Here is a 25,730-nt window from a genome sequence, read left to right on the forward strand (position 1 = left end):
TTAAATTATTGGATTTTATGCTGAATATTAAAGACACAGAAACTAACACTCAAAGGACATTTCTTGCCCAAGTTCATATAGTTTGTAGATACCTAAGTTGGAATAACACAGGCTCTCTGACTCGAATCCAGTGTCCTCACCAAAGGACATCACGATGCCTGTGCAGAGAACCAGTTCCTTCATTCATTATGAGATGCGTGTCTAGAAAGTAGGTTGGATGATGTGCTTACATTTGCAGATTAGCATATTCTCTTCCTGTGTATGTATAGACTGAAGGTCAAATTATAATCAGAATATAGCGTAGTGCGCCAGGAATCATGGGGGGGGGGGGTGGAAAGAGGAGGGCTGCGTGATTCAAATATATAATAGCATCAGGCTAAGGTCATATGAGGTATCCCTTTCATAGATAGGATGTTACTGCTCAGAAACTAGATCTGTTTCATAATCTGGGAGTCTGACTGTTTATCTTCTGTGCTTCAGATATTGTGGGTCTGAAGGGGTAAGGGACATAATGATGACCAAGTTAGGGGTAAGGGACATAATGATTACCAAGATACTGTTCCTGCCTTAAGTTACTTATAAGGTGGTGGGAGAAAGTAATACATAAACAGATAATATAGGGGCTTGGGAGCACATAGGAGACACAACCAACTTTGAGGATGAAATCAGAGGTGTTTTCTCACAAGTATGGTGTAGACTGAAATCTGAAGTAATGCCTATCTGAGTGAAAGGCATTAGAAGAAAATGGCATAAGGGAGGATATTCAGGACCAAGAGAACAGCAAGCTTCTACTTTTGGCAAGAAAAAGTATAGTGGTTTTTTGGAGACCACTATGAATGAAGGAACTGGTTCTCTGCACTGATACCATGATGTCCTTTGGCGAGGACATTGGATTCAAGTCAAAGAGCCCATGTTATTCCACCTTAGGCACCTACAAACTGTATGAACTTAGGCAAGAAATGTCTTCCTTTAGAAGTTCACTGTGTATTGAACACCAATAAAAATTAATATATTAAAAAAAAGAAGTTCACTGTGATTCAGGTGTTCAGCAAAGGAGAAATGGCATGTTGGAAAAATGAGCAGGGAACTACAGGTGAAAAGTTATGAGCAGTGCTGAGAATTTAGATATTATTCTAAGGGCATTTAAGCCCAAGAGTGACATCATGTCCCCTATATTCCAGCCTCAGAATAGAAAATAGACTGAAGGAGCCCTACACTGATGATAAGAGCATCAGCCCTGAGCCAGGTGGTGATCACAGCCTCAACTAAAGGAAACTGAGACAAGAGAATATACAGGGGTGGTGGAATATAGAGAAGGGAATACAGAGGGTAAGATTTGGTGACCAGTTGGAAGTAAGAGAAGAGCAAAGGCAGGAGACCAGGGTATCACTCAGGTTTCTGGATTGCCCGAGGTGTGCCAAGACAGAGAGCACAAGAGAAGGAACAAAGAGAAGTTTGGTATGTTTTATTTTGGCAGCAGGAGGGCAGGGGGAAGCTGTCCATGTTTACCACGAGATGCCTGGGATATATTTATGAGACAAGGTCAGTGGGTAGATAGAAGGTTGAAAGCTTAAGCAGAGTGTTGGAGCTGAAATAGATATTACGGAGAAGTAAAAGTCAACATGAAGGTGGTAATTTAAGCCTTTAGAATTCCTAAGTTTACCCTGGTTCCTGAGGAACAACAAATGAATCATATAAGCCATGAGGAGGAGCTTGAAATATGGATGAGAAGTCATAGCCCAAGCGTAGGAGAAAAGTTCAGAATGTGTTTGTCATCAAATCCAAAGGTAAAAGTGTTTCAAGAAGGAAACTGGTCAACAATCTCAAAGACTTCAGAGAGGTGAAAAAATGTCACCATAGAAAACACTTCTATTTATAATAATATCAAGAAGGATGAAATACTGAGCAGTAACCTTAACCAAGGAGGTAAAAGATTTCTACACTAAAACTGACAAAACATTGCTGAAAGAAGTTACAAAAGACACAAGTAAATAGAAAGACATCTGTGTTCATGAACTAGAAGAATTAATATTGTTAAAAGGTCCATACTACCCAAAGTGATCCATAGGTTCAGTGCAATCCCTATCAAAACTCTAATGTACTTTTTTGCAGAAACAGAAACAACAACAAAAAAAACTAAAATTCATGTTGAATCTCAACAGTCCCCAAATAACCAAAACAAACAAACAAAGTCCCAAAAAGAACAAACTAAGTTGAGGCCTCACGTTCTCTAATCTCAAAACATACCACAAAGCTACAATAACTAAACAGCATAGTACTAACATAAAGACAGACTTGTAGATCAGAAGAAAGCCCAGAACAGAAGAAAGCCCAGAAATAAACCTTCATGTCATGATCTTCAATAAGGATGTCAAAACCACACAAGGGGAAAAGGAAAGTCTCTTTAATAAGTGATGCTGGGAAACTGGATGTCCACATGCATATGGGAGGGACCCTTACCTTAAACTCTATACAAAAACTAACTCAAAATGGATTAAAGAACTTAATGTAAGACTTACAACTATAAAACTCCAAGAAGAAAACATTCCAAAAAAGTTTCATGACATTGAAATTGGCAATGACTTTTTGGATATGACATCAAACATAACAAAGGCAAAAAAAATTGACAAATGGGACTATATCAAACTTAAAAGCATCTGTGCATCAAAGGAAACAATCAACATAATGAAATGACACTCTATGTAATGGTAGAAAATATTTACAAATCATTTATCTGATAAGGGGTTAATATCTGAATGTATAAAGAATCCTACAACTCAACAGCCACAAAAAACAAGTCGTGAAAGACTTGAAAAGACATTTTTCCAACGAAAATAAAAGAATGTCCAAGAATCATATGAAAAGATGTTCAGCATCACTAATCATTAAAACTACAATGAGATACAACCTCACAGTCATTATTATGGCCACTATTAAAAAAACTAGGAAATAAAAAGTATTGGCAAGGATATGGAGAAATTGGAATACTTGCGCATTATTGCTGGTAATGTGCAGCCACCTTGAAAAATAGTATGAAGGTCCTCAAAAAATTAAAAATGGATATGATCCAGTAATACCACTTCTGGGTATATATGCAAAAGAAAAGGGTCTTGAAGAGATATTTGCAAACCCATGTTTGTTGCAGCATTATTCACAATAGCCAAGAGGTGGAAGCAACTCAGATGCCCATTAGCAGATGAATGGATGAAGAAAATGTGTAGGCATACAATGGATTATTATTCAGCCTTAAAAAGGAAGGAGATTCTGACACATGCTACAGCATGGATGAATCTTGAGGATATTGTGGTCACTGATATAAGCCAGTACCATATGATTCCACTTCCGTGAGGTTCCTAGAGGAATCTGGTTTGTAGAAACAGAAAGTAAAATGGTGGCTGCTAAGAGCCGGGAGCTGGCGGGGGGGGGGGGGGGGGGGGGGGGGGGGGGGGGGCAATGGGAGGAGGCAGAGGGGAATTCAATGTCTACAGAGTTTTAGTTCTGCAATATGAAAAAGTTCTGAGGGTCTTTTGCACAAGATGAATGTACTTGCTGTAACACTACTGAACTTTTGATCACAACTTAAAAAAAATTAATGAAAAAATAGCAACCATATTAGCAGTAAGGAGTTGGTAAGTAACAGTGAAGACAGCAAGCTCAGGCACTTGAGTGGAAGTTGGGTTCTAGGAGATGAGCAATGTATTACAGCTAAGGAAGTGAAGACTGATTACCAATCCTTTCTTCTTCGACTTGTCATCCTCAATGCTTCCAGACAGACACTACTGGCCAATTCTTAATGTTTTTAGTTATGTCAACACTGTTTACCATAGGGCTACGCAACCTTCTTTTCCATGTGGCATGCATGGAGAGTGATGTTTGCCCAACTCACAAGGTCAACCGCTGGGAATCCCAGGCAGTTAGAGGCATCAGATAACCAGAATTCCTGCTGCTCCAGGAAACACTGAGCTGCCCAGGGGCCAGAGGATCAATCCCCTCAAGAAGCTACAAATCATTAGCAACTGGGGGTTGGGAAATGGTCTTTCCTGGAAACCTTTGAGGTTACGTAACTCCACTTGAAGCCACTCTCCATCTTTTGGTCAGAAATGACTCTACAGTCATCAATTTACATATTGCTCCCCATAATTTTCCGTAATTTAAATCTCAGGAGGTCATCTTACATAGTATTTGCTCTGCTATTTCTGAAATTACTTCATTGTTAGGCCTTTGTTTAATAATAAATTCTTATGTCAAGAAAGACATGAACAGCAGTAAAATCAATTCAAAGAGATGAAGTGACTAAGGCTGCAAACTGTTCAGATCAGAGTTCAAACCAATAGGTCACAACAGAGGCTCAGAATTTGGGGGCATTAATTATCAGCATTAGACATGGCCTAGAAATCCAGAAGTCAATGCAAAAAGGGGAAACAGCTGACCAGAATTTTGGAGTTAAACCAATGATAGCTAGGGATCAGAGCATCAGACAGAGAAGGTACGTCTTAGAATTTATGTCCTCTGGTTGTGCATTCAGTTGTGTACCTCAAAAAGGTATGTTGAAGCCCGAACCTTTAGTATGTGTGAGGGTGACCTTATTTAGAAATGGGGTATTTGCAAATGTAATCAAGTTAAGATGAGGTCTTTAGGGTGAACCTGAATCCCCTATGACTGGTGTCCTGATATGAAAAGAAGAGACAGACAGATGGGAACACCACGTGATGACAGAGACAGACACTGTGAGGTGTCCGCAAACTAGGGAGCATCAAGGATTGTTGACCATCACCAGAAGCTAAGAGAGAGGCACGGAATAGGCAGACCCTCAGAACCCCCACAGGGCACCAAGCCCCCATACACCTTGATTTTGGACTCCCAGCCCCCTAGAACTATGAGACAATAAACTTCTGTTGTTTTTAAGCCACCCAGTTTTGGTACTTTGCTACAACAGCCCTCAGAAACTAACACAACCACCAGAGCCTTGTTCTCTGGCCTCAAGAAGTGTTTCCTTTTTGGTGCTGGGACGTAAGTAGCTGAGAGCATGGCACAATGGGGGGTAGCGGGTACTCCTCAGGACACAGGCCAGCTGTCACCAGCCAAGAGCAGCATTCTCAGCAGTTGGAATCTTTACCTTCACCCTTAATCAAATAAGTCCATAAAAAGTGAGCTTTATGAACTTGAAACTTTCTTGGAAGAAGAGTTCTTCTAAGCTTTTTCAGACTTTCATTCTGTGAATGATTGACCCAAACCAGATCACTTTTAGAAACCTTGATCTTTGTCTCATTCCACTGGCACTTGGAACTTTTTATGAATTACCTTAAGGCTCTCTTGCCTTTAAACAAATATGAAATGACTTGCCTATATTGATGAGTTGTTGGTTGTACCATTCTACAATTATGCTAACACAAAATTACTTTCATTACATTTTTTTCTATAGCACTCAACAAGGCAACCCCTCAATTTTGAAAATGGGAAGGTTTGTAGGGAAAACATGCCCAAACTGGAGGAGAAGCTCCGCCTTCAGTCTGCCCAAATTCAGCACACCCAGCCTTAGGCCTGTTGCTTAGCTGTGTGGACTCTATCTTGTTTGCTTTCTGTAATCAAGAGAACAAATTTTTTTTTTAATGAACAGCAATTTTTTTTCTTTAGATCCTTTCACAGTATGGAAACTGGATTGTTACAGTTTTCAGGAAAAAGCATGACAGACAATTGGTTTTCAGTTTCATGAATTGCAAAGGGATTCTTTTGTAGCTATGTTAGGACTATAAGGAGTGGAGACTATAACGAGTGTTAACCGATATGTACCTAAACTCAAATCTGAGTACACTGGAAGGGTTGTCATTGCCTCAACTCCTTTTGGACTTAGGTTTAACACAGTCCATCTGTTCTTTGTTCTGAGTCTCAGCCTATATACTTTTCCATTCTTTCCAAAGCATTATTATCTGCTTATTCATTTGTTTCTCAAATCTTTGAATCCCTACATTGTTCAAAAGTACCCAGGCTGGGTACTAAAGAGATAATAATAAGCAGTTAAATTCTCTGCTCTCCTGGACCTTATGGTTTAATGGAGGAGTTGTACATAAATCAAATAACCAAAGTAGTGAATAAATATTTACAAACTGAGATGAACATTCTTCAGAAAAGAACACCATTTGAGTGAGAAGTTCATAGAGGACACTGACCCACATGGGAGTGAGAGCAGTGAGGGCGGTGAGGAAGGAGAAAGAAACACTTGAGCTAAGTTATAAAGGATGAGCAGCAGTGATTTCATAAAGGTGTTGACAGGGAGAGAGGAGAGGAGAACATTGCAGAGAGAAAGAAGAGCGTTCAGCATGACCAGAACATAGAAAGTTCAGGGTGAAGTGGTTTAAAGTGAATATGGAAAAGCAAACAGGTCACATACCATGCAGCACTCTGAGAAACATGCAAAGAATTTTACATTTGACCTAAGAACATGGGAAGCCTCAGAAGGCTTGAAGGTGGGAGGTGATAGTAAATTAGAGAGCTGTTTGGGAAGTAAAATCAGCAGGGACATGGTGAGAGTTTGGATTTAAGAACATAAGTGAGAGTCTTGGGGTAACTCTTGGATGAATGATGGTAACATTCACTGAAGAAGGAAACATTAGCACAGAGCCCTATCTGAAGGAAAAGATTGACAACTCCACCTTGGGCATGTTGTGATGAGTTTGGGCCTAAGCAGAGACAGACACCTAATGGCTGCATATGCACATCAAGAGTTCAGGAGTGAGGGCTGGCTGGCTAGAGATACAAACATGGATAGTCAGTGAAATCTTCACATACCCAATGCCTACCATGTGCCAGGCACTGTCCTAGGCATGTGGGCTATGTCATTGAAGAAACCAGCCAAAAGTCCTCACCCTCTCTGATTCTTCTTCAGTCTTAGTGATGTTCTCTGTATAGACAAAATAGTGAAAATTGTGAATCTGGTGAGATAGTATAGAGTGGAAAGAAAATAGATATTATAACCTTGTAGAAAAATGTTTAAGAACTCCAAGTGATTTACCATTAAGGCAGCACAAATAATCTCTCTCTGATTTTCTCCATGTCAGTTTGGCTTATGGTTTTGTTACAAATAATCAACTCTCTCTCTGTCTCAAGTTCAAGCTCCCAACAAGAGAAGATCTGATTGGTCCAGCTAGTCAGCCTTATTCCTTCTAGGCCAGAATTTCATGTCCCTGACTGCTTACAATGCTTGTCATCCATACAGAAAACCATCATCTTTCAACAGGTCCATATCTAGACCAAACCACAAAGAGAGCCACCCTGAACTGTGGCTGGTTTCCTAAGGCAATCTATTCTCCTAACTCTCCACCCTGGCCTCTGCTCTGAGAAACTAGACCCAAAAGGAGATGTGGAGCTGTAAAGGATGGGACTGTGTTCCTTCCCTAGTTCTAGAGCAGAAGTCACACTTGTAGCTCTGTGGAGTAGGGGTCAGGGGAAGATTTGAACCAGAAGACCTAGGAGACTAGATCTAACTGAACTAATTTTTAATAAAAGGTGGCCAGAAAGTTATGGAATTTGTCTAAGAGCAGCAACCATCTTCTTTTGATTTATTCATGATTCTGCTTCCACATGCTTGAGGGTTAATGAGTTCATCTTATCCTTTCTTTACATTCCACTCAGTGTGCTTGCTCAATAGTAGGTACAGTGAGAGGTGGAGCATGTCTGGCATTCTCACACAGCCATATGACTATCGAATATTTTTTACTCCGATATTAACAAAAGAATGACTTAAATTATTTCTAGGAAATGAGAAATATACGTGCATGCTATTTGGTTTGATGTTATTCCTATTTCCATTTTGCTTTGCATAAAATATGTTGATTAACGTGAATTTTCATAGTGCATCTAATAAGCCCTTTTTATCAAAGTCTGCAAAATTGAATAACTCTACAATCTGCCATAAGCATATTCAGGAATGGTACTTGGAAAATGCATGAATTGCCAAGGAAACAGAGCACAGCTGAGGTTCAAGACCCCAACGTGGGGACTACAATATATGTGTCTTCCATACCTCCAATTTAATGTGTGGTATTTATTTTATGACAAATACCATTCCTGATACTAGTTATATATGCACTAAGGTGGAACAAATAAGGAAATTTACTGCAGATCATGTCACGCTGTCGGAGAAAGAAGTTACAGATAAGGAAAGCGGAGATGTCAGATGAACCCTAAAGCATCAGATTGGAGTAGGAGTATCAGTATGAACTCAGTTTAAGATAGAAGATGGATGGATGGATACATAGATACATAGACAGATATATAGATACATGGATGGATTCATATATATGATCTAAGGTTACATAAGACCATCCATACATACATAGTTGTTAGGTATAAATATGTATGTATAACATCATTTTATATACATACATGTATTTGCTAGCTCTTTCTTTACTTTGAGTAAGCCTAGGAGCAGTGACATACCAGTGGCAACAAGCAAACCCAGTGCCAAGATTTTCATTTCTAAATGCCATACTCCAGGAAAGAAAATCAGGACTCTTTGTGGAGAAATAGTTGATTGTCAAGCTCAGTCTGAAAACACAAGATAAGACTTAAGTATTTTGTGGAGCCCAGAAAGTAAGGAAGAACCTTTTAAAAAGAAAGGAAAATAAAAAGGTATATCAGAAGAGTGGAGAAGCCAACTGAAAAAGCCCCCAATAGCCAAAGCAAGAGCAATTTGAGCAATAAAATAAATAATGATAGTATTAGATTATTGATCCAGAGAGTGAAATAAACAACCAAAACTCACACTTGTGTATAAATAAATGATTGAATTTAAAACTAGAGAAGTGGCAACTCTTACTCACAGAATAGTGGCAAGTAAATAGAAATAGAAATAATAGAATAATAAATGAGGGAAATAGAAAATCACCATTAGAACATTACAATTATAATTGTGGCAGGTGGGATCTACTGATGGATGCTGAAATTAGTGTTAAACTTGAAGAAGAAATAGGATATTTGCATGACCTCCAAGTTCTCCCTTCAAAACTTGTTTTTTTTTTAATTATTCTGATGGTTTTGATATGTGTCTACAAATTCGTAGACATGTGTCTACAAATGTGTCTACAAATTGATGCTCCTCCTTCCTGAGAGAAGAACCTTAAGTCTTCTCTCCTTAGCTGTGTGCAGCTTCTACCTCATGGTTTAAAGAAAGAGTAGTATGAGGACACTATAACATTAGAGAAACCAGAAGACACACCTTACCCTTGTTACAGTTGCCATCACCAACATTAAGACTATTGGTGTCATGTTCCCCCTGATATGATGAGATAAGCGCATAATCTCCCTGATATTATTCCCCCCAAAATCCATAACCACAGTCAAGTCATGAGAAAACATCAGACAATCCCAAATTGCCCTCACTCTACAAGGGACCTGCCCTTGTACTCCTTAAAACTGTCAGGGTCATTCACAAATAAGGAAGATAGGAGAAATCCACAGCCTCAAAATACATGACAATGAAATATAATGTGGCACCCTGTATTGACTCTTTAAAATGATGCTGACACAAAAACCAGGGAATCCCAAATAAGTTCTCCACTTTAGTTAAAAGTATTTGACCAAGGTTAACTTCTTAGTTTTAATAAATGTTCTATGGTTATATAAGATGCAAACATAAGAAAAAGCTGGGTCAAGGGCATCCAGGAACTCTCTGTACTATCTTTGCAATCTTATGTAAGTGCAAAATGATTTCCACATAGAGTGTTATTTTTTTTAATGGGGTAAGAATTTTCTATGGTAAACTCCAATAACACAACATATATGTATAAATTGTCTGCTGTGTGGCCCTGTTCAAAGACATATACATCTGTGAACCTTATACTGTGAATATGTCATATAGAATTTATAGTTAATTATGATGTTTTGATCTTAAAAAGCTGAGGGCATATATTTCATCAGGAGCCAAACACTTTTTATGATTTTATTTCTAATGCAAAAGCTGATGAGACTTGTCATTTCTCTTTCTTCCTCTTGATCAGTAAAATAACCCATCTGAAATTGGGAGACTTGTTTGTGCTGGTTAATATGGCTTCTTCCACCTTGTAAAGAGCCTGAGAAGAGGATAATAAAATGAGGAGAAACTTCACAAATGGGCCACTTTGTCCCGTTCATGGGACACCACCGATGCCGCTTTTTTTGTTCATCTCATCACCATTGTGTTATCTTTGTCCTATGTGTGTGTAAATGTACAGTGTGAGGCCACAGGGCACAGAGTCCTGCTCTTAATTTAGAATGTGTCACCTCAATAGGAGACAGATATGCATAATTAGGAGATGATGGCATAAAGCCCTGAGCACTAAGGCTGAAGAAATTGCAAGAAATGATGCGGAAGTCATGCCCAATTCAGATGGGAGGCAGGTAAGGAAGATGTGTCTGAAAATGATGAATTTAATGTTGTTAGCAAAGTGGGAGAAAATATTCCATATTTAAGAAATGGCAGGTACAAAATTGCAGAAGGAGGGATCCCTGGGTGGCGCAGTGGTTTGGCGCTTGCCTTTGGCCCAAGGCGTGATCCTGGAGACCCGAGATCGAATCCCACATCAGGCTCCCGGTGCATGGAGCCTGCTTCTCCCTCTGCCTATGTCTCTGCCTCTCTCTCTCTCTCTCTGTGACTATCATAAATAAATAAAAAATTTAAAAAAAAACAAAATTGCAGAAGGAAAATGCATCGATTGCTTTAAAATGTTGTTTTGATGAGGCAGTATAAAACAGTTTGTAAAAGCTCAAGCTCTGGAATCAGAAACGTTGGAGTCACACCCCAATGCTACCACTTCCAGCCATGTGACCTTGGGCAGCTGTTTTAAGCTCCTGTGACCTCAGTTTCCATATCTGTAACATGCTAGAGTATGGAGCAACATCCAGGGCCAAACTGGGGGATTGAGTAGTGTTAGCAATGCAAAGTGTTCAGCCTAGTGTCTAGCACTCATGTTTAATAGCTACCACTTATTGTTATTCCGAGAAATCTTCCTAGCAGGGATGATTTTTAAGGGAGTTAACCAAATGTAAAAGGGAAGTGTGTTGCAAGCATTGTGGGAGGACAATATGTTTGTATGTTTGGAGGCACACATACATCACATCAAGTAAGACTGTGGGAGGGGCCGGCAAGCCAATATTGTTGGAGTGTAAAGAGCAAGGAAGGCATGGGGTGGAGGTTGGGGGGTGGGTATCATTTCTGTCATGCTAAGAAGATTCAAATTTCTTATATACACAATTGACCACCCTTGAATTACTTTAAGGACCAGGAACATGATTATGTTTCTTTTTCGAGTGTTCTGAAAAGAAAAATGGGATTCAAGGAGCAAGACTAAGATGGAAACGCAGTTAGGGAGGATGGAACCCAGTTCAGGAGTGGCAGTGAGATAAAACCAGGATGCATGGGGGGGGGGGGAGCTGCTGACTTCAGCAGTGTGGGAAATATGGGTGGCTGGTGAGAGCAGCCCCTCGGTGCCGCCGGGAGAGGATGGAAGATGAGCAGAGAGTTAGTGCAGAGGAGCAGCATACATGGTCCGTGGAGAGTGCAGGCAACTCTTGTGAGAAGAAAGTTTGAAAAGGGAAGGAAAGAGGGAAAAACACTAGATCAGGAGTAATGTTCGCCACTCTCTATTTAAATCAAGAGTCTTAAGAAAATAAATCAAACAACACTGCAAAGGGGCAGAAGGTAGGGAGTGGCAAAGGTTGAGGGAGTCCCACAGTGGATGGAGGAGAGGCGCTGGACAGGACAGCATGTGAGCATCCTCTGCACTTCTCCCCACTGGCTGAGATGAGAGCATCTCCATGCAGGGCCAGCAGCTATGGTGGCATAGTGAGAGCTCTGGTTTTTATAGCACATTTTCCCTTGAGGAATTCAAATTACAGACAATATGCTATCTCACTTATCTATCTGGCATTTATATGAAGGAAGGAAGATCCTCATTTCTCATTTGAGAACACTGAAATCCAAAGTGGTTAAGGGATTATAAAACTGAACAAAAATTGAAATCCACATCTTCTTACTTTTTTTTAGACTATGTTTTCTCCTGTGTTTTCTAAATCAAAACAGGGAGGACAATTATGGGGGTATAAATATATGTATACACACACACACTCATATATATATATATATTTTTTAATTTTTTATTTATTTATGATAGTCACAGAGAGAGAGAGAGAGGCAGAGACACAGGCGGAGGGAGAAGCAGGCTCCATGCACCGGGAGCCTGATGTGGGATTCGATCCGGGGTCTCCAGGATCGCGCCCTGGGCCAAAGGCAGGCGCCAAACCGCTGCGCCACCCAGGGATCCCCACACACTCATATATATACATACATATACATACAGTATACATATTCTAAATTCCCTTTGGTGTAGCCTTTTCCTATTACTTACTGAATATCAGTCTCCTAACAAGAGCCAACTATCTAGTTTACATGGAATTCTAATATAATTTCATCTGAGGTAGAGCAAAAAAAATGCATTTTTTATCATAATGAACATGTTTCTATGACTCAGTAAGTTTCCTAATGGAAACAACTGTGTCTCAGTTGAATAACACAAGAGAAATATAATGTAAAATAGAGGGACCTAGGCAAAAACAAAAAACAAAAAAACAAAACAAAAAAAAAACACCAAAAACCCAAAACATACAAAAGCAAACTGTGTTCATTACAATTGTCTCTAAGAAATCATTAAGTCCATTAATGGGATTTCAAGGGACAATCATATAAGGAAAACCTATCCATTCAATGTAATTTGGTATTCTTGTTTTGAATAGTTTCTTTTCCTCTTACTAACTTGTTAGCATTTTCCTGTAGTCTAAGCCTTGTAACTGCTATTCACATTGTGTCACAAAGTAACCTTCTGAAGGACATTTCAAGCTGTAAGATCTTAAGTTCCATGCTATGTACATTTTAGAGATGTCATAAGGTGAGGTAAGAGTAAGAACCCTTCATAAATGCCCTGCTAGTCTCCCAAATCAGGAAGCACAGAACAGCCACTTAATTCCCCAGGGCACCAGCTCCTCCAAGAATACACCTCTTCTTCCTATTTTCTTCAGGGTCATGCTGTAAGGATGAAGGAGCAACACCTCTGAATCTATTGAGAGATGTAGGAAAAGAAAACCACCTGCCATTAATCAACTGATGTTATAAAGTTACTTTGAACAAATACTTTGGGGTTCCAGCTGTTATATTACAATGTATCTTTTATGGCCCATAAGCCAAGAAATAGAGTCCTTCAGTTTGTAGTAGTAAAACCTCGATGTGACCTTGGCAGTGCTGGATGTATTCCAGACTTTCTGTAAAAGGGGGGAGAACTGGCAACTTGAACACTTTTTAGGGACACATTTTTAAAAGTATATAATAGAGCTGTCTTACATTCAGTCATGTGGCTGACAGCCTTTTGCCCAGAGCAAAAAAAGAAAATATCCTCCCTTCTAAGAAATTCTTGCTTGGACTCAAAAGCCTAGTGAGGAATATTCTTTATATTTCTTATCAAGGTTTTATAGTAACACAGGGACATGGATATTAATAAAGACCAACAATCTGATCATTACTCCAGTTATCCAGTCTGTCTTCACCCAGACACCATGCATTTGGGGTTGTAAAATCACAGGTGCAAAATAGCAAGAGAAACTTGCTTGAAAAATAATAGTTCATGCTTTAGGAGGAGTCTCCGTTCTAAATTACTGTGTCATATATAGATCCAGAAAAGCTGGATAATGCCATTGTATAAAGAAGCAAAGAGAATTCAGCCTTAATTTACTCAGGTGACAAAGAGGAACTTCTTTCCCCAGATTGCACATAATGTGGCCATTTTTCATATATCGAACTCTGCCAAAAAAATACTCTTCAGACACATCAACCTACAGGTCTGTGCACATTTTTCAAACAGCATGGACTAGATTTTAAAACGAGAATCTTTCCCCCATCTGAATGCTTTTTAAATTGTTTTCTTTTCCAAAGTCCCACCAAAAATTACCGAAAAAAATTATTTAACATAATCCTTCAATTCACTTATTTGTTGCAGTGTTTAGCAAGGGACTGAAAACTGAATAATGTTGGAATATTTTAACAGAAGAGAACACAGGCTGGAAGATGGAAGGTGTAAGCAATGAGGCAGAACAGGGTATGTGTCATGCAGAGCAATTACACCTAACTCTCTTGAGAAGCACAAGGAAAGCAAAAGGCTTTCAGCCGCCCAATGTGTAATGGTATCTCCACAAGACAGATGCTGAGCCATAGAATAGCACTGAGCTTAGATGATTTATATATTTTAAAGCTCAAGGTTTGAATTTTTCTCTTTGATTCTGATTTCTTTTTTTGCAAATGTGGGCTTTTTTTTGGGGGGGGGATTCTTTTTTAACCATTTGAGTCTGTTACAAATCTATCATCTGATCCATCCATTGCAGCCAGACTTTGTGCTCCGCTGAAGCCATTATAGACTTTCCTTTGTGCTCTTCTTTACATTAGCTTTTTCAACATAAAGACTAAAATCTTGGGTTCACTACACTAGGTTCCTTCCATTCAAGCGTTTTGATCTTTGAAATGATTTTTAAGTGAATATTTACAAGTACAATTGCTATACATTAGAAAGTCTGCTTTTGTGGCATAATATAATGATCTTAAATTATTATCCTGTATATTCAGTGTAACCCATATTACACTGCATCCCTTGCATCACAGTACATTTAATCTTGGGACAATCTGTGCTTAAATGCAAGAAGGGGAAAGAATTTGGATAAAAGGTACAATAGGGTTTATCGTGTATTAAGTACTTGAACAGTGGCTTCCAAGTACCAGGCAGTACTTTTCTTTACCCTGGCTGCCTCATCTTCATCCTCGACACACACTCTAGTCCCGTCTTGCTCTTTGGCCTTTTTCCCCCTCATTTTGTATCTTGGCCAAAATCATGGACCAGGGAAGGAGAATTGGTTCTCGTTAAGGTGATTAATAGCAGTGGAGTAAGAATTTGATGATTTTGCTTAACTCCATCATCTTTCCTTTTTTCTTTTTAACTTTTTACTGGATTCTATCATCCATATAGAAAAAGGCATTTTGCTAAACTTTTACTGATTGAACACACCCATTACCCAAAGGAATACCAGCTATTCCTCAAAAGCCCTTCCCCATATGCCCTCTGGGTCATGATGCTTCACCCCACCTCAGGATGACCACTCTCCAGACATAAGCAGGATAGAGTAGTGTTGCCTGCTTTTTAACTTTATATAAATGGAATTATTTGGGATGTATTTGTTTGCATTGTCAGGATTCATTCATTCAACATTAGTTTGTAAAATTCACCCTAATTCTTGTGCTTGGATGGAGTTTATTGACTCAAATTCATAAATATACCACAGTTTACTTCTCCATCCAGCTGCCAGTGGGCATTTGAGGAGAGTACCATTTTGCACAGCTTTGGGCATGCGAGGCTGTGGTGTGCATGTGGGCATGTTTCTGGTGAGTGTGTGCCTGAGAGAGGGTTTGCTGAGTTACTGGATGTGTACATGTTCATCTGTAGTCAGTGCTGCTTAACTGTGAACAGCAGAAAGAGCACTTGGCAGCTGCCATTCACAAAGAGGCCTCTTCCTGCTTGTAGAAGATTCTATCCAGTGCCTCCATAGTGAGATCAATATATCTGCCACCCATGCATCCACCCATCTTTGTCTGGTTTAACTGGCCCTTCTGCACATATGTGGAGCCTTGACACCTGATGTTTGAGAGGATTTGCAGCATCTTCAAGAAATTTCTGTGTCATCAAAAAGAGCTTCTCGTTTGCTGTTTATAGTTTTAAAGTTCTATGATCAGTTCATTATGAATTCTAATTCATTTATTTACAAACAGCTATTATATTTCTACTCTCTGGAAAGGACTGTGAAAGTGAATTAAAAACAGAATCTTGCCCCTGAGTAGTTTACAAGTTTGAGGAGGTATAAATAACTCTAACACAAAGTAGAATGAGATGAGCTCCATTTTAAAGACATAAAGTCAAGGGGACTGTATTTTAATACTGGTAACCGACCAATGTTAACATCATATTCTAGCATATTTGATAAGATATTACAAAATTTTGGAATGCCTGGATGGCTCAGTGGTTGCCGTTGGCTCAGGTCATGATCCCAGGGTCCTGGGATCAGGTCTCACATTGGGCTCCCCACAGGGAGCCTACTTCTCCCTCTGCCTATGTCTCTGCCTCTCTCTCTGTGACTCTCATGAATAAATAAATAAAATCTTTAAATAAATAATTATTAGAAAATTTTATGTCTAAACTTATTCTAAACATTTCTCAGTTCACTCAGTTCACCAATGGTAGATGTTAAGTTCAGGTTAAGTGCCATAGAGTCTATTTATATTCTATTCTGTGAATCCAGGGATACTTATACTCCATGCCAACAAATGTATTCAATCAGTAAATGGGTATTTTCTGCTTCTCTCTCTACCTTTAAGAATATACCAAAAATCCTTTCTTTTATTTCCAAGTTATCTGCTAAAGAGTTTAGTTCTGCTGATTATTATGTAATTATTCATTCAACATATGTTTGTTTAGCTTACTTTGTGCCAAATAGTATATCAGACTCTGAATATGAATAATGAAACCCACCCAACCCCTGCAAGGATCCTTGTCCTCCTAGTGTTGACAGTCTCAAGGGTGGGTGGGGGAAGAGAAACAGTGTCCAAGTCACCATATGCTGGAATTTCAACTACTCTATGTAGTGGATTTAATAGTATGGCCCCGGGATCCCTGGGTGGCGCAGCGGTTTGGCGCCTGCCTTTGGCCCAGGGCGCGATCCTGGAGACCCAGGATCAAATCCCACATCGGGCTCCCGGTGCATGGAGCCTGCTTCTCCCTCTGCCTGTGTCTCTGCCTCTCTCTCTCTCTCTCTCTCTCTCTGTGACTATCATAAATAAATAAAAATTTAAAAAAAAATAGTATGGCCCCAAAATTCATGTCTACCTGGAACCTCAGAATGGGATGTTATTTGAAATTAGATTTTTTCAGATATGATCAGTTAAGATCATACTGCTTTAGGGTGGGCCCTAATTTAAATGATTGATGTCTTTGTAAGAGAAAAGTGAGGGAGACTCAGACACAGAAACTCACAGGGAAGAAGGCCTTGTGATTTCAGAGGCAGATGACACAGTGATGGAACTGCAGGTTAAGGAACACGAACATTGCCAAGAAATTGAGTCAAGGAAGAACTCTTTCCTAGAGCCTGTAGAGAGAGCATGGTGCTGCTGATACCTTGATTTAGGGCTTCCAGCCTCCAGAATACTGGAAGAAGTCTCTAGAAATAAAAGTAGCACCATCATTTTTTTTTTTTTTGAATTTTCTCCCTTTGCTCCTCACCTTGAGCTCCCAGCGCTTTGTTTGTATCTCAGCTAGAATAGCTATTATATTTGTCATTATCTGTTTACGGACCGATCTGTCCATTACAACGTGGGCTCCATGAGAGCAAATACTGTGTCTTAGTTATTTTTATATTCCCAGAACTTTGCAGGGAATCTGGTCTCTAGGATTTGATTTATAAGTGACTACACCAATACATAAGTAAATGAGTCAGCAAAGTCATGAATTAAATCCTTCATTTCTGCTCTATCTTCTTGGCCTGTCTTTGGCCTTATATAATTGCCTTTCTCTCTAGTCTGACTAAACAAACCACCTTTTCTTTTTCTGTGTGCTCTCCTTATTACTGACAAATATCTTTTTACAAGTTATGCCAATAAATTTTTGGAAAACAAGTCTCTTCCTCATGAATTTCTTTGTTTATATATGGAGCCATTTTTCTTTTTTTAAGATTTATTTATTTGAAAGAAAGAGAGAGAGAGAGAGTACACATGCTGGGGAGGAGCAGAGGGAGAGAGAGAATCCCAAGCAGATTCCCTGCCAAGCACAGAGCCCAACATAGAGCTTGATCTCAGGACCCTGAGATAATGACATAAGCCAAAACCAAGAGTTAGACACTTAAGCAATGGAGCCACCCAGGCACCCCTGCAGCCATTTTTTAATTGCTTGCATCTCATGGAAAAGCTAGGAGTTTTGTACCTTGGGAGCTAAGTCTTCATCACTGTCACCATCACAGCCATCAAATGATTGGGAGCGTGTTGTGTTGTATTCCACTTGGGGAGACAGGAAGGCAATGAACAACAGTCAACCCTTCTTATGAGGTCACTGTCTAAGTCAGAAATCCACAGACAAGCCCCCAAATTAAATAAGACATACAGATGGCTACAGTAAAATATTTATATTATATAAAACAAGAATTTAAGAACAGTTTCTGAGTTTTATGAAAAATGAGGCACATTTTCTGAACTAGAAATAAGACCTATAATCTCACTCTGAGCTCACACCAATTGGACAACTGAGCCATATATTATATTGAAATTGGATGTTCCCCCAAATGCAACGGTCATGTTCTCTCTGGCTGGTTTGGATACCCCTACTTGGGGAGGAGGGAAGAATTGCCACCCTTCTTCCTGTTATAAAAGTTATAAAAATATTCTCAGCCTCCCATGCTAATCTTTTCACAAACCAGAGACAGGTTGTAATTAGAAAGTAAGAGCATACCCAGCAAGGAATAAGAAGCTGCTGGTTTTTGAAACACACTTCCCTAACCCCACCAGAGAGGCTGTCTGAATTTGGTGGACTCTTTGAACGGGTTCAGTGGTCAGAGGTGCAGGCTAGAGAGCAGAACAGGAGATAGGTGGATATGGAGAGGTTATCCCGTCTATAGAGAGCTCTGAGAGGAGGGAGTAGTAAAGAGACGTAAGGAAGGTCTGCAAGAGAAGTCAGCCTAGGACAGGAAAGAAGGTGGAGTGAGAAGGGGTAGAAGCACCCTACTTCATTTTTCAGGCCAAATCCATCCTTATGATGGCTCCTTAGCTAAGCACCGGTTCCAGTTTATGTTGTCAAGTTTCTTTCCCTGAAATCTAATTTGTATAACTACAAAATATATATAAAAAATATAAAAACCATTGTAGATAGATGATACATAGATGATGAATTCCATTTGCTTGTCATTTCTTGCAAAGATATGTTATGGCATATAATGTAATAATTCATCTTACAACTGAATAAAGAACTCTTCCTGTAGGTACCAAATGTGTTGTTTCCATTTTGAGCTTTTCTCTTTAATCTGCTAGAATAAATGACCCGTTTTCCTGACATTTTCCCTCTTTGCAAATATTACCACTCAGGAGTTTCATTTCTTTTTATTCTTTTTGATTTTGTATTATAGCACACATAAAACAGATTTTATTGTTATGTTATTATACATGCTAGTGATAAATAAGCAAACAAAAATAATGTTTGTTATGAAAGAGGGTTTGTATTTGGGAATAAAAGAACATAAATTTTTCTTCTAATTTTTTCTGCTTTAGTTTTTTGCTTGGTTTAGTTGTGGTTTTGTTTTCTGGGTGGTTAAAGTTCGAACACACACATGGAGCATAGATGCCAGGTGACAAAGTGCACTCGATGGGGCTCTGCTGCCATCTACCGTTCGCCACGTACCAACTCATTGTTTTTCTGATTCCAAAAATCCAGTCTATGACTTGATAGTACAATAAGTTCCCCCCTTTCCTTCTTTCTATTTTTTCTTTAGTTAAAACAAAGTGAAGCGAATGCGGACACCAAAGAAAAGCTCCCCTTGCGACTTCGAATCTTTGAAAAATTTCCAAACAGACCGCAAATGGTGAAAATCTCAAAGCTTCCTTCAGATTTTACAGTTCCTAAAATCAGGTATTAACATATTTCTTTCATCGTATATATCACAGACACAGTCAACGATTTCTCTTAAATCTGATTCAGCCCTTTTTTCAAATTCGTGTTTCAAAGAAGGGTATATTTTTAAGTTATGTATACTTCTACTCTCTTTATCTATTTTAAAAACCATTCACCCCTTTAAGTGGTATATTCAGAATGGTCATTCAACAGCGGCATTAAGCTGAGGCAAGAAGGCTGCTTCCCCCTGCTTCTCCCTGAGATTCCCCTCAGGGATTGGATCCCCAGATAACTGTCACAGGTACTCAAGGTTGCAGTAGACACCAAACTCTGACCTTCAACCCTATAAGGATAAACTTGTCTTTTGAGGCCTTTTATTGTCAAGTAAATAGAGAAATGCCACCAGCCAGGTTTCTGCACTACTGTGCTTGTTTAGAATGTCTGTCTAATTACAGTATCATTTGTCTTCTACCTTATTTTGAAGTTTAAAAATTCTTTAATGCATTTAGACAAAGAACAAGTGTTGCATTATAAAGACTTGCTTAAAAGCATGTTAAGTCTGTTGTCATTGTTTCTTTATGCATCATAAACCAACATAACCAATCCGGGGAGAATGGTACCTCGTTCCTTCTCATCTTTAGCTTGTTCTTAATTTAGCATGGAAACAACCTTGGAAAACCCTGGTGAAAGTGTTTGCCCAATACTCTTACCTCCGGCTCTGATGGCTCCTTGTCTTCCACTTTTATAAGAAGAAACATGGCATTTGCCACATATATTAATTTGATTTTCTACCACTTTGCCCTTCAGTTGAACATTTGCATAAAAGATGCTTTAAAACATTTATTTTTAAAAATTAAAAGACACTATTTCAGTTGTAGCTCAAAATTACAAATAGAACCAAAATAGTTGAAATATGCCATTTTAAAAGATTTTGTTTATTCACTTGAAAGAAAGCGAGAGAACACATGTGCTAGTGGGGGGAGGGGTGGAGGAAGGCAGGGAGAGAAGGCACAGTGGACTCCAACTGGGTTGGGACTCTCTCCCACAACCCTGAGATCATGACCTGAGTCGAAATCTAGAGTCAGCCGCTTAACCAACTGAGAATTCCAAGTGCCCCACAATATGACATTTTTATGTAACCAGTTCTAAAAACAATTCTGTGGGGGGGGGGTATAAAAATATGAGACTGGTTATGGTGCCATAATATTTAAAATTCAAATGGAAATATATTTGCATTTCTGATTTTTAAAAAATTTTAACTTAAAAATAGGAAGTATAAAAGAGCCACAAATTAGATTCAAGATTAGGGGTTATTTGAAAAGCTGTTATTTGAATTCTCACCATGCTTCAGAGATCAGATGAAACAAGTTTCTTTTGAGTTATTTTGAGTCCTTAAATGTAAAATTATCTCTTGAGGATTCTTATGATGAGTAGAAGTCAGAGAGATGAACTAATCCCTCTAAGTCTTAGAGGGAAAAAAAAGTATTACCACAATGAGATTCAAAGAAATACCATCAATGACTGAATATTATTTCTTAAAAGTTATTTCAGGGACATTACTTTTTTTAAACAAAACTGAAAATTCAGGAAGCTTTCTCTAAGTTCATTGTTCTGCTCATTAAATCTAAACACCACTCTTAGCATGATGGGTCTTATTTTCTGTGAACTTCTTTTCTGTTACTGTTTATCGGAGCTCAAGCACACGTGTCATTGTAAAATGCCATAACTTGCTCTGGTTTATTAACAATGCTTGACGCATGTGTGTCTACTTCATTTGCAAAGGGAAAGTTTCATGAAGCAGTTCATTGATCGCCAGCAACAGGACACCTGCTGCCTCTTACGAAGCCTTCCGTCCACCTCTTCCTCATCATGTGATCACTCCAAACGGTCTGCAATTGAAGACAACAAATACATTGACCAAAAAGTAAGAATCTTAACAGTAGAGAACAAACTGAGGGATGTGGAGGGAGAGGGTGGAGGATGGGTTAGATGGGGGATGGGAATTAAGACATTTGCTGTAATGAGCCCTGGGTGTTGTAAGTAAGTAGTGAATCACTGAATTCCACTCCAGAAATGAAGATTGCTCTCTATGTTAACTAACAAAATTTCAATTAAAAGAAAGTAAGAATCACTGCTTTAAATGAGCAAAGTTTTCATAAACATATATGTTAGAGAAAAGAACTATGTAACTGCAGGGTATGGTGGGTCCTGAAATCTGATGTCTCAGGAGAATAATGAAGAAACTAATTTTGTTTGTAGAAGAAATCATGAAACCTAACATTTGCAGTTATGAATTTAAATTTTGCCTCTGTACACGTCCGCTTTTGAGCCATACCAGGTATCAGCCCTGTGACTTCGATAGGTAGCGAACCTCCCAACACTGCATTTCCTCACATGCAGAAGGACTCTGGTTGCTGGCATTCAGCCAAGGCTTAATAGTGGCCTGTATGATACCTTTTGCAAGAGACCATTTTCTCTGGGGAGAAAACTCAGAGCAGGTTTCTCTAAAATCAGTCAAAATACCACTTATTAAGTGTTTAGTATGTGGCAGGAATTATCTCTATGTATGTTGTCTTATTCATGTTGTGATTTATCTATTTATCATTGAAGAGCAGATAGTGAATGTGTTCCCTCAGATTTCACAGTTAGAAAATGAAAGATTAGGGCATCTGGGTGGCTCAGTTGATTAAGCATCCGACTCTTGATCTTGGTTTCAGGTCATGATCTCAGTGTTGTGAGATCCAGTCCTGTGTAGGGTTCCATGCTGGGCATGGAGCCTGCCTAGGATTCTCTGTCTCCCTCTCACTCTGCCCTTCTCCCACCCTTTCTCTCTCCCCCTCTCTAAAAAAAAAAAAAAAAATGAAAGATGAATAGCAGAATTTGTAAAAGATCTTGAATGTTAGAGTTTGCAAAAGCATCTAATTTACATGCAAGTGTTTTACTTTGGAAGTCCTAGTTTATTTTTTATTCTTTTGAATTATGGCTGCCCTTTTTCTGTTGCTTATGATGAAATATGTATTTCTTTATTATCATGGAAAATAAAATACCAGTTCCTTCATCCTTCAGATTCTCTGTTCCCCACACTGCACAAAGATTAGGCTTTTGCTCTATCTGTGCCTCTCTCCTCTGCTTCTTTTCTCTTACCTCCTCCCATCACCCCATCTCTCTCCCCAGCATCTGGTCTTCTGCTGCAGTTCCATGATTTTGTTCTCAGCTATGATCATGATGATTCCCTTATAGTGTATCTCTTCTCCTTCAAGGGTTTCCATTTATTTATTTTCTTCACATGTAATTTCTCTCTCTTCTCCAACATCGTAGAGGACAAGTCTGATACCAGTGTCATTTTTTTTTCATTTGAATGTAATTAGGTGTTTGTTTGATGGTTGGTTGGTTGGTTAGTAGGTTTTCTGGTTTGGGAAAGCTTTTGAAACTCTCCACTGTCCTGGTTGTTCAGAAACCTTACCAGGATATGCTGGTATGTTTTTTTTCCTCAGAACTGACCTGAGGGTCCCTGGGTGGTTCAGTTGGTTAAGTGTCTGCCTTTGGCTCAGGTCATGATCTCTGGGTCCTGGGATCAAGCCCCATGTCAGGCTCCCTGCTCAGCAGGGAATCTGCTTCTTCCGCTCCCTTTGCCCCTCCCCCTGCTTGTGCTCTCTCTCACTTTCTCTCTTTCTCAAATAAATTTTAAAAATCTTAATAAAAAGAAAGGAACTGCCTAACTGGGGAGTCTTTTCAATTTGCAGACTGATATATTGTCAAGGAAATTTTTGTTTATTATTTATTCAATAATTACTTCTCCATCTGCTCCCTTATTCCTCATACTTTTTCCTTTATGATTGCCATCTCTTTTTCTTCTATGCTTTGAAATATTTGTTTTACTTGATTTTCCAAACCACTAAATTGATCTCAACTGAGAGCTTCCTTTGCTTTTAAATTTTGAGTAGAGAATCACAAAATGTGTGCGTAGGCATGCAATATTCTTAACCCTCCTTTAAGAACTTTCACTATTTTTTAAAAAATTATTAAATTTGTCACATTTGTTGTCCACAGTTATATTTCATTCATTCTACTATGTACAAGGCATGGACATGAAAGTGCATGTGTTTGGTGGTGGATAATCAAGTGGGAAGATAATGGCCTGATTTCAGCCAATCAGCCCGAAATGCAGTTTACATACCAGAATTCAGATTGTTTATTTTCAAAATTTATTTCAAAAGCAGACATTAAGCCAGATGTATAGAATGAGCCCCCAGTCTAGGCTGTGGTTCTGACCAGCTATCTCTAGGAAGAGTGCCAAGAGCTGGTAGCACTTATGCCCAAAGTGGGTGTAAGTCTACAGCATGCTTTTTTAAATCCCTAATAACATTATCCCACTGGAAACACAAAATTAGCTTACGAACATTTATTTTCTGTCTGAAACCAAAGTGATGTCTCTCATACTTCCTGAACAGAATATTTTGAAGTTGATACAGAAAAAAATTAAAAAGGTTCTTGGCAGGCACATGGGGATTGAGGAGTGGTCTGAGGAGAATTTAGCATACCCAGTGCTCCCCTCTGGATGCCCACCATCATCCCTCCTGCAGCAATCCCTGTGCTAACTCACAGTCGGAGAACTTCAAATGCCATTTCTGATTTCTTTAATGTCCTTATATTTTGTGGCTTCTTTCTACCTTCTCCTTTGACAGTTGTTTCTTACTAACTGAAAGGAAGATAACAGTATGGTTTTATTCTGTAATCTTATAATTGAGCCTTTCTGATCGTCCCCTAAAATATAATGAACTAGCAAAGACACTGCTCCTCAGTGCATCCAAGTCACTCAGCATCTTAAGAGACTAGAATTTTCTGAAGACTGCAGGCAGTCCCCACACTATAAGTTTCATTGATTCCAACAAACCGTATGTGATGTTACATGAAGAAAATTATCCATGATGGGTAGGCTATCCTTCATCCACTGCAAGCCTCATTAGCCAATATGTAGGTACCCTACAATTGGGATAATATTATTTATCCCCCTATGAGCTTCATTCTCTGGATCCACACTCCAGTTGGGAAAGTGGGATGTAGAGAACATATTTTCTTTTCATCTCAGTAGCCACTGCCCTGGCATGGCAGCAGCAAGAAGACTTGTTATGTGCTACCATTCCTTCTTAAAGCTTTGTCTATATTTAGGCCTCTGAGAAAGTCACCTTCACTCTTTTCAAGTTCCCAGTGTCTCCAGCCTCCTCTGCCATCAGTTCCTAGCATCCTTCATAAATACTTGGAACTTGTCTTTGTTGAGTACCGTTAGCCAGAAAACCCCAAAACTGAGAAACTCACTTCACGAATTTCAGCCCGAGGATATATAAGGGGAGCAGAAATTGAAGAGGAAGCAATCTGGTATTTGTATTTTTAAATATGCCAAGCCTTTTTTATTTTTATTGAGAAACCCCAAAGCCATGTAAAATTATATAAACACACAACAAAAATCCCGAACAAAGACCATACCCCTCTTAGCTCCTCTGAGAAAGTATTTTTCAGCGAGCACTTAGAAATTTCTTATAGAGCTCCAGCTGCCTTTGGAACTGCCCCGCAGGGTCAAGTGGACAGCAAGGTTTTTCACTCAATGTGAAGAAACACTCCCAGCACTCTACAACACAAATTGAGGCTGTTGTTCCTCAAAGAGTAGTAAGAAATAAAAGGAAAATGAGAGTCTGACTTATCAGTGATTTCCATGACATGAAAGAAAAGAACACTAAAATAAAGCTTTTCCCTTAATGATTTCCTGTAAGGAGAAATTTCTGACACCCACTACACTGGAGGGAATCCCTTACCCTTGCCAAGGAAAATGCTGAGTGCCCAGGAACTTGAAGATCATAAGGTATTTTAAAGGGATTTTTAAAAAGGGATTTTAAAAAACGGCAACAACCTGACAACAGAAGGTGAGGGTGTTTTTGAGTTGGCAATGCAGGAAATGTGAAAACTCAAATAAGCACCTGTCAGGCAGGATTTTCTCTCAGTCATCACCCTAGGTTCCAACAACCATAA

At 39.1% G+C, this 25,730-nt stretch overlaps 1 protein-coding gene across 6 annotated transcripts in view; it reads left to right on the forward strand.

The window, feature by feature from the left end:
• NALCN (sodium leak channel, non-selective) overlaps window positions 1–25,730 on the forward strand; it is a 314,412-nt gene that overhangs the window by 206,752 nt on the left and 81,930 nt on the right. For all 6 annotated transcript variants that reach the window (XM_041731319.1, XM_041731318.1, XM_041731317.1 and 3 more), the window contains 2 exons: window positions 19,588–19,724; window positions 21,489–21,630. In XM_041731319.1, the coding sequence (XP_041587253.1) occupies window positions 19,588–19,724; window positions 21,489–21,630 (279 nt within the window). The remainder of the gene's footprint in view (window positions 1–19,587; window positions 19,725–21,488; window positions 21,631–25,730) is intronic.

The sequence above is a fragment of the Vulpes lagopus genome, chromosome 16 (genome assembly GCF_018345385.1).
Source record: "Vulpes lagopus strain Blue_001 chromosome 16, ASM1834538v1, whole genome shotgun sequence".
In the NCBI taxonomy this organism is placed as follows: Eukaryota; Metazoa; Chordata; class Mammalia; order Carnivora; family Canidae; genus Vulpes; species Vulpes lagopus.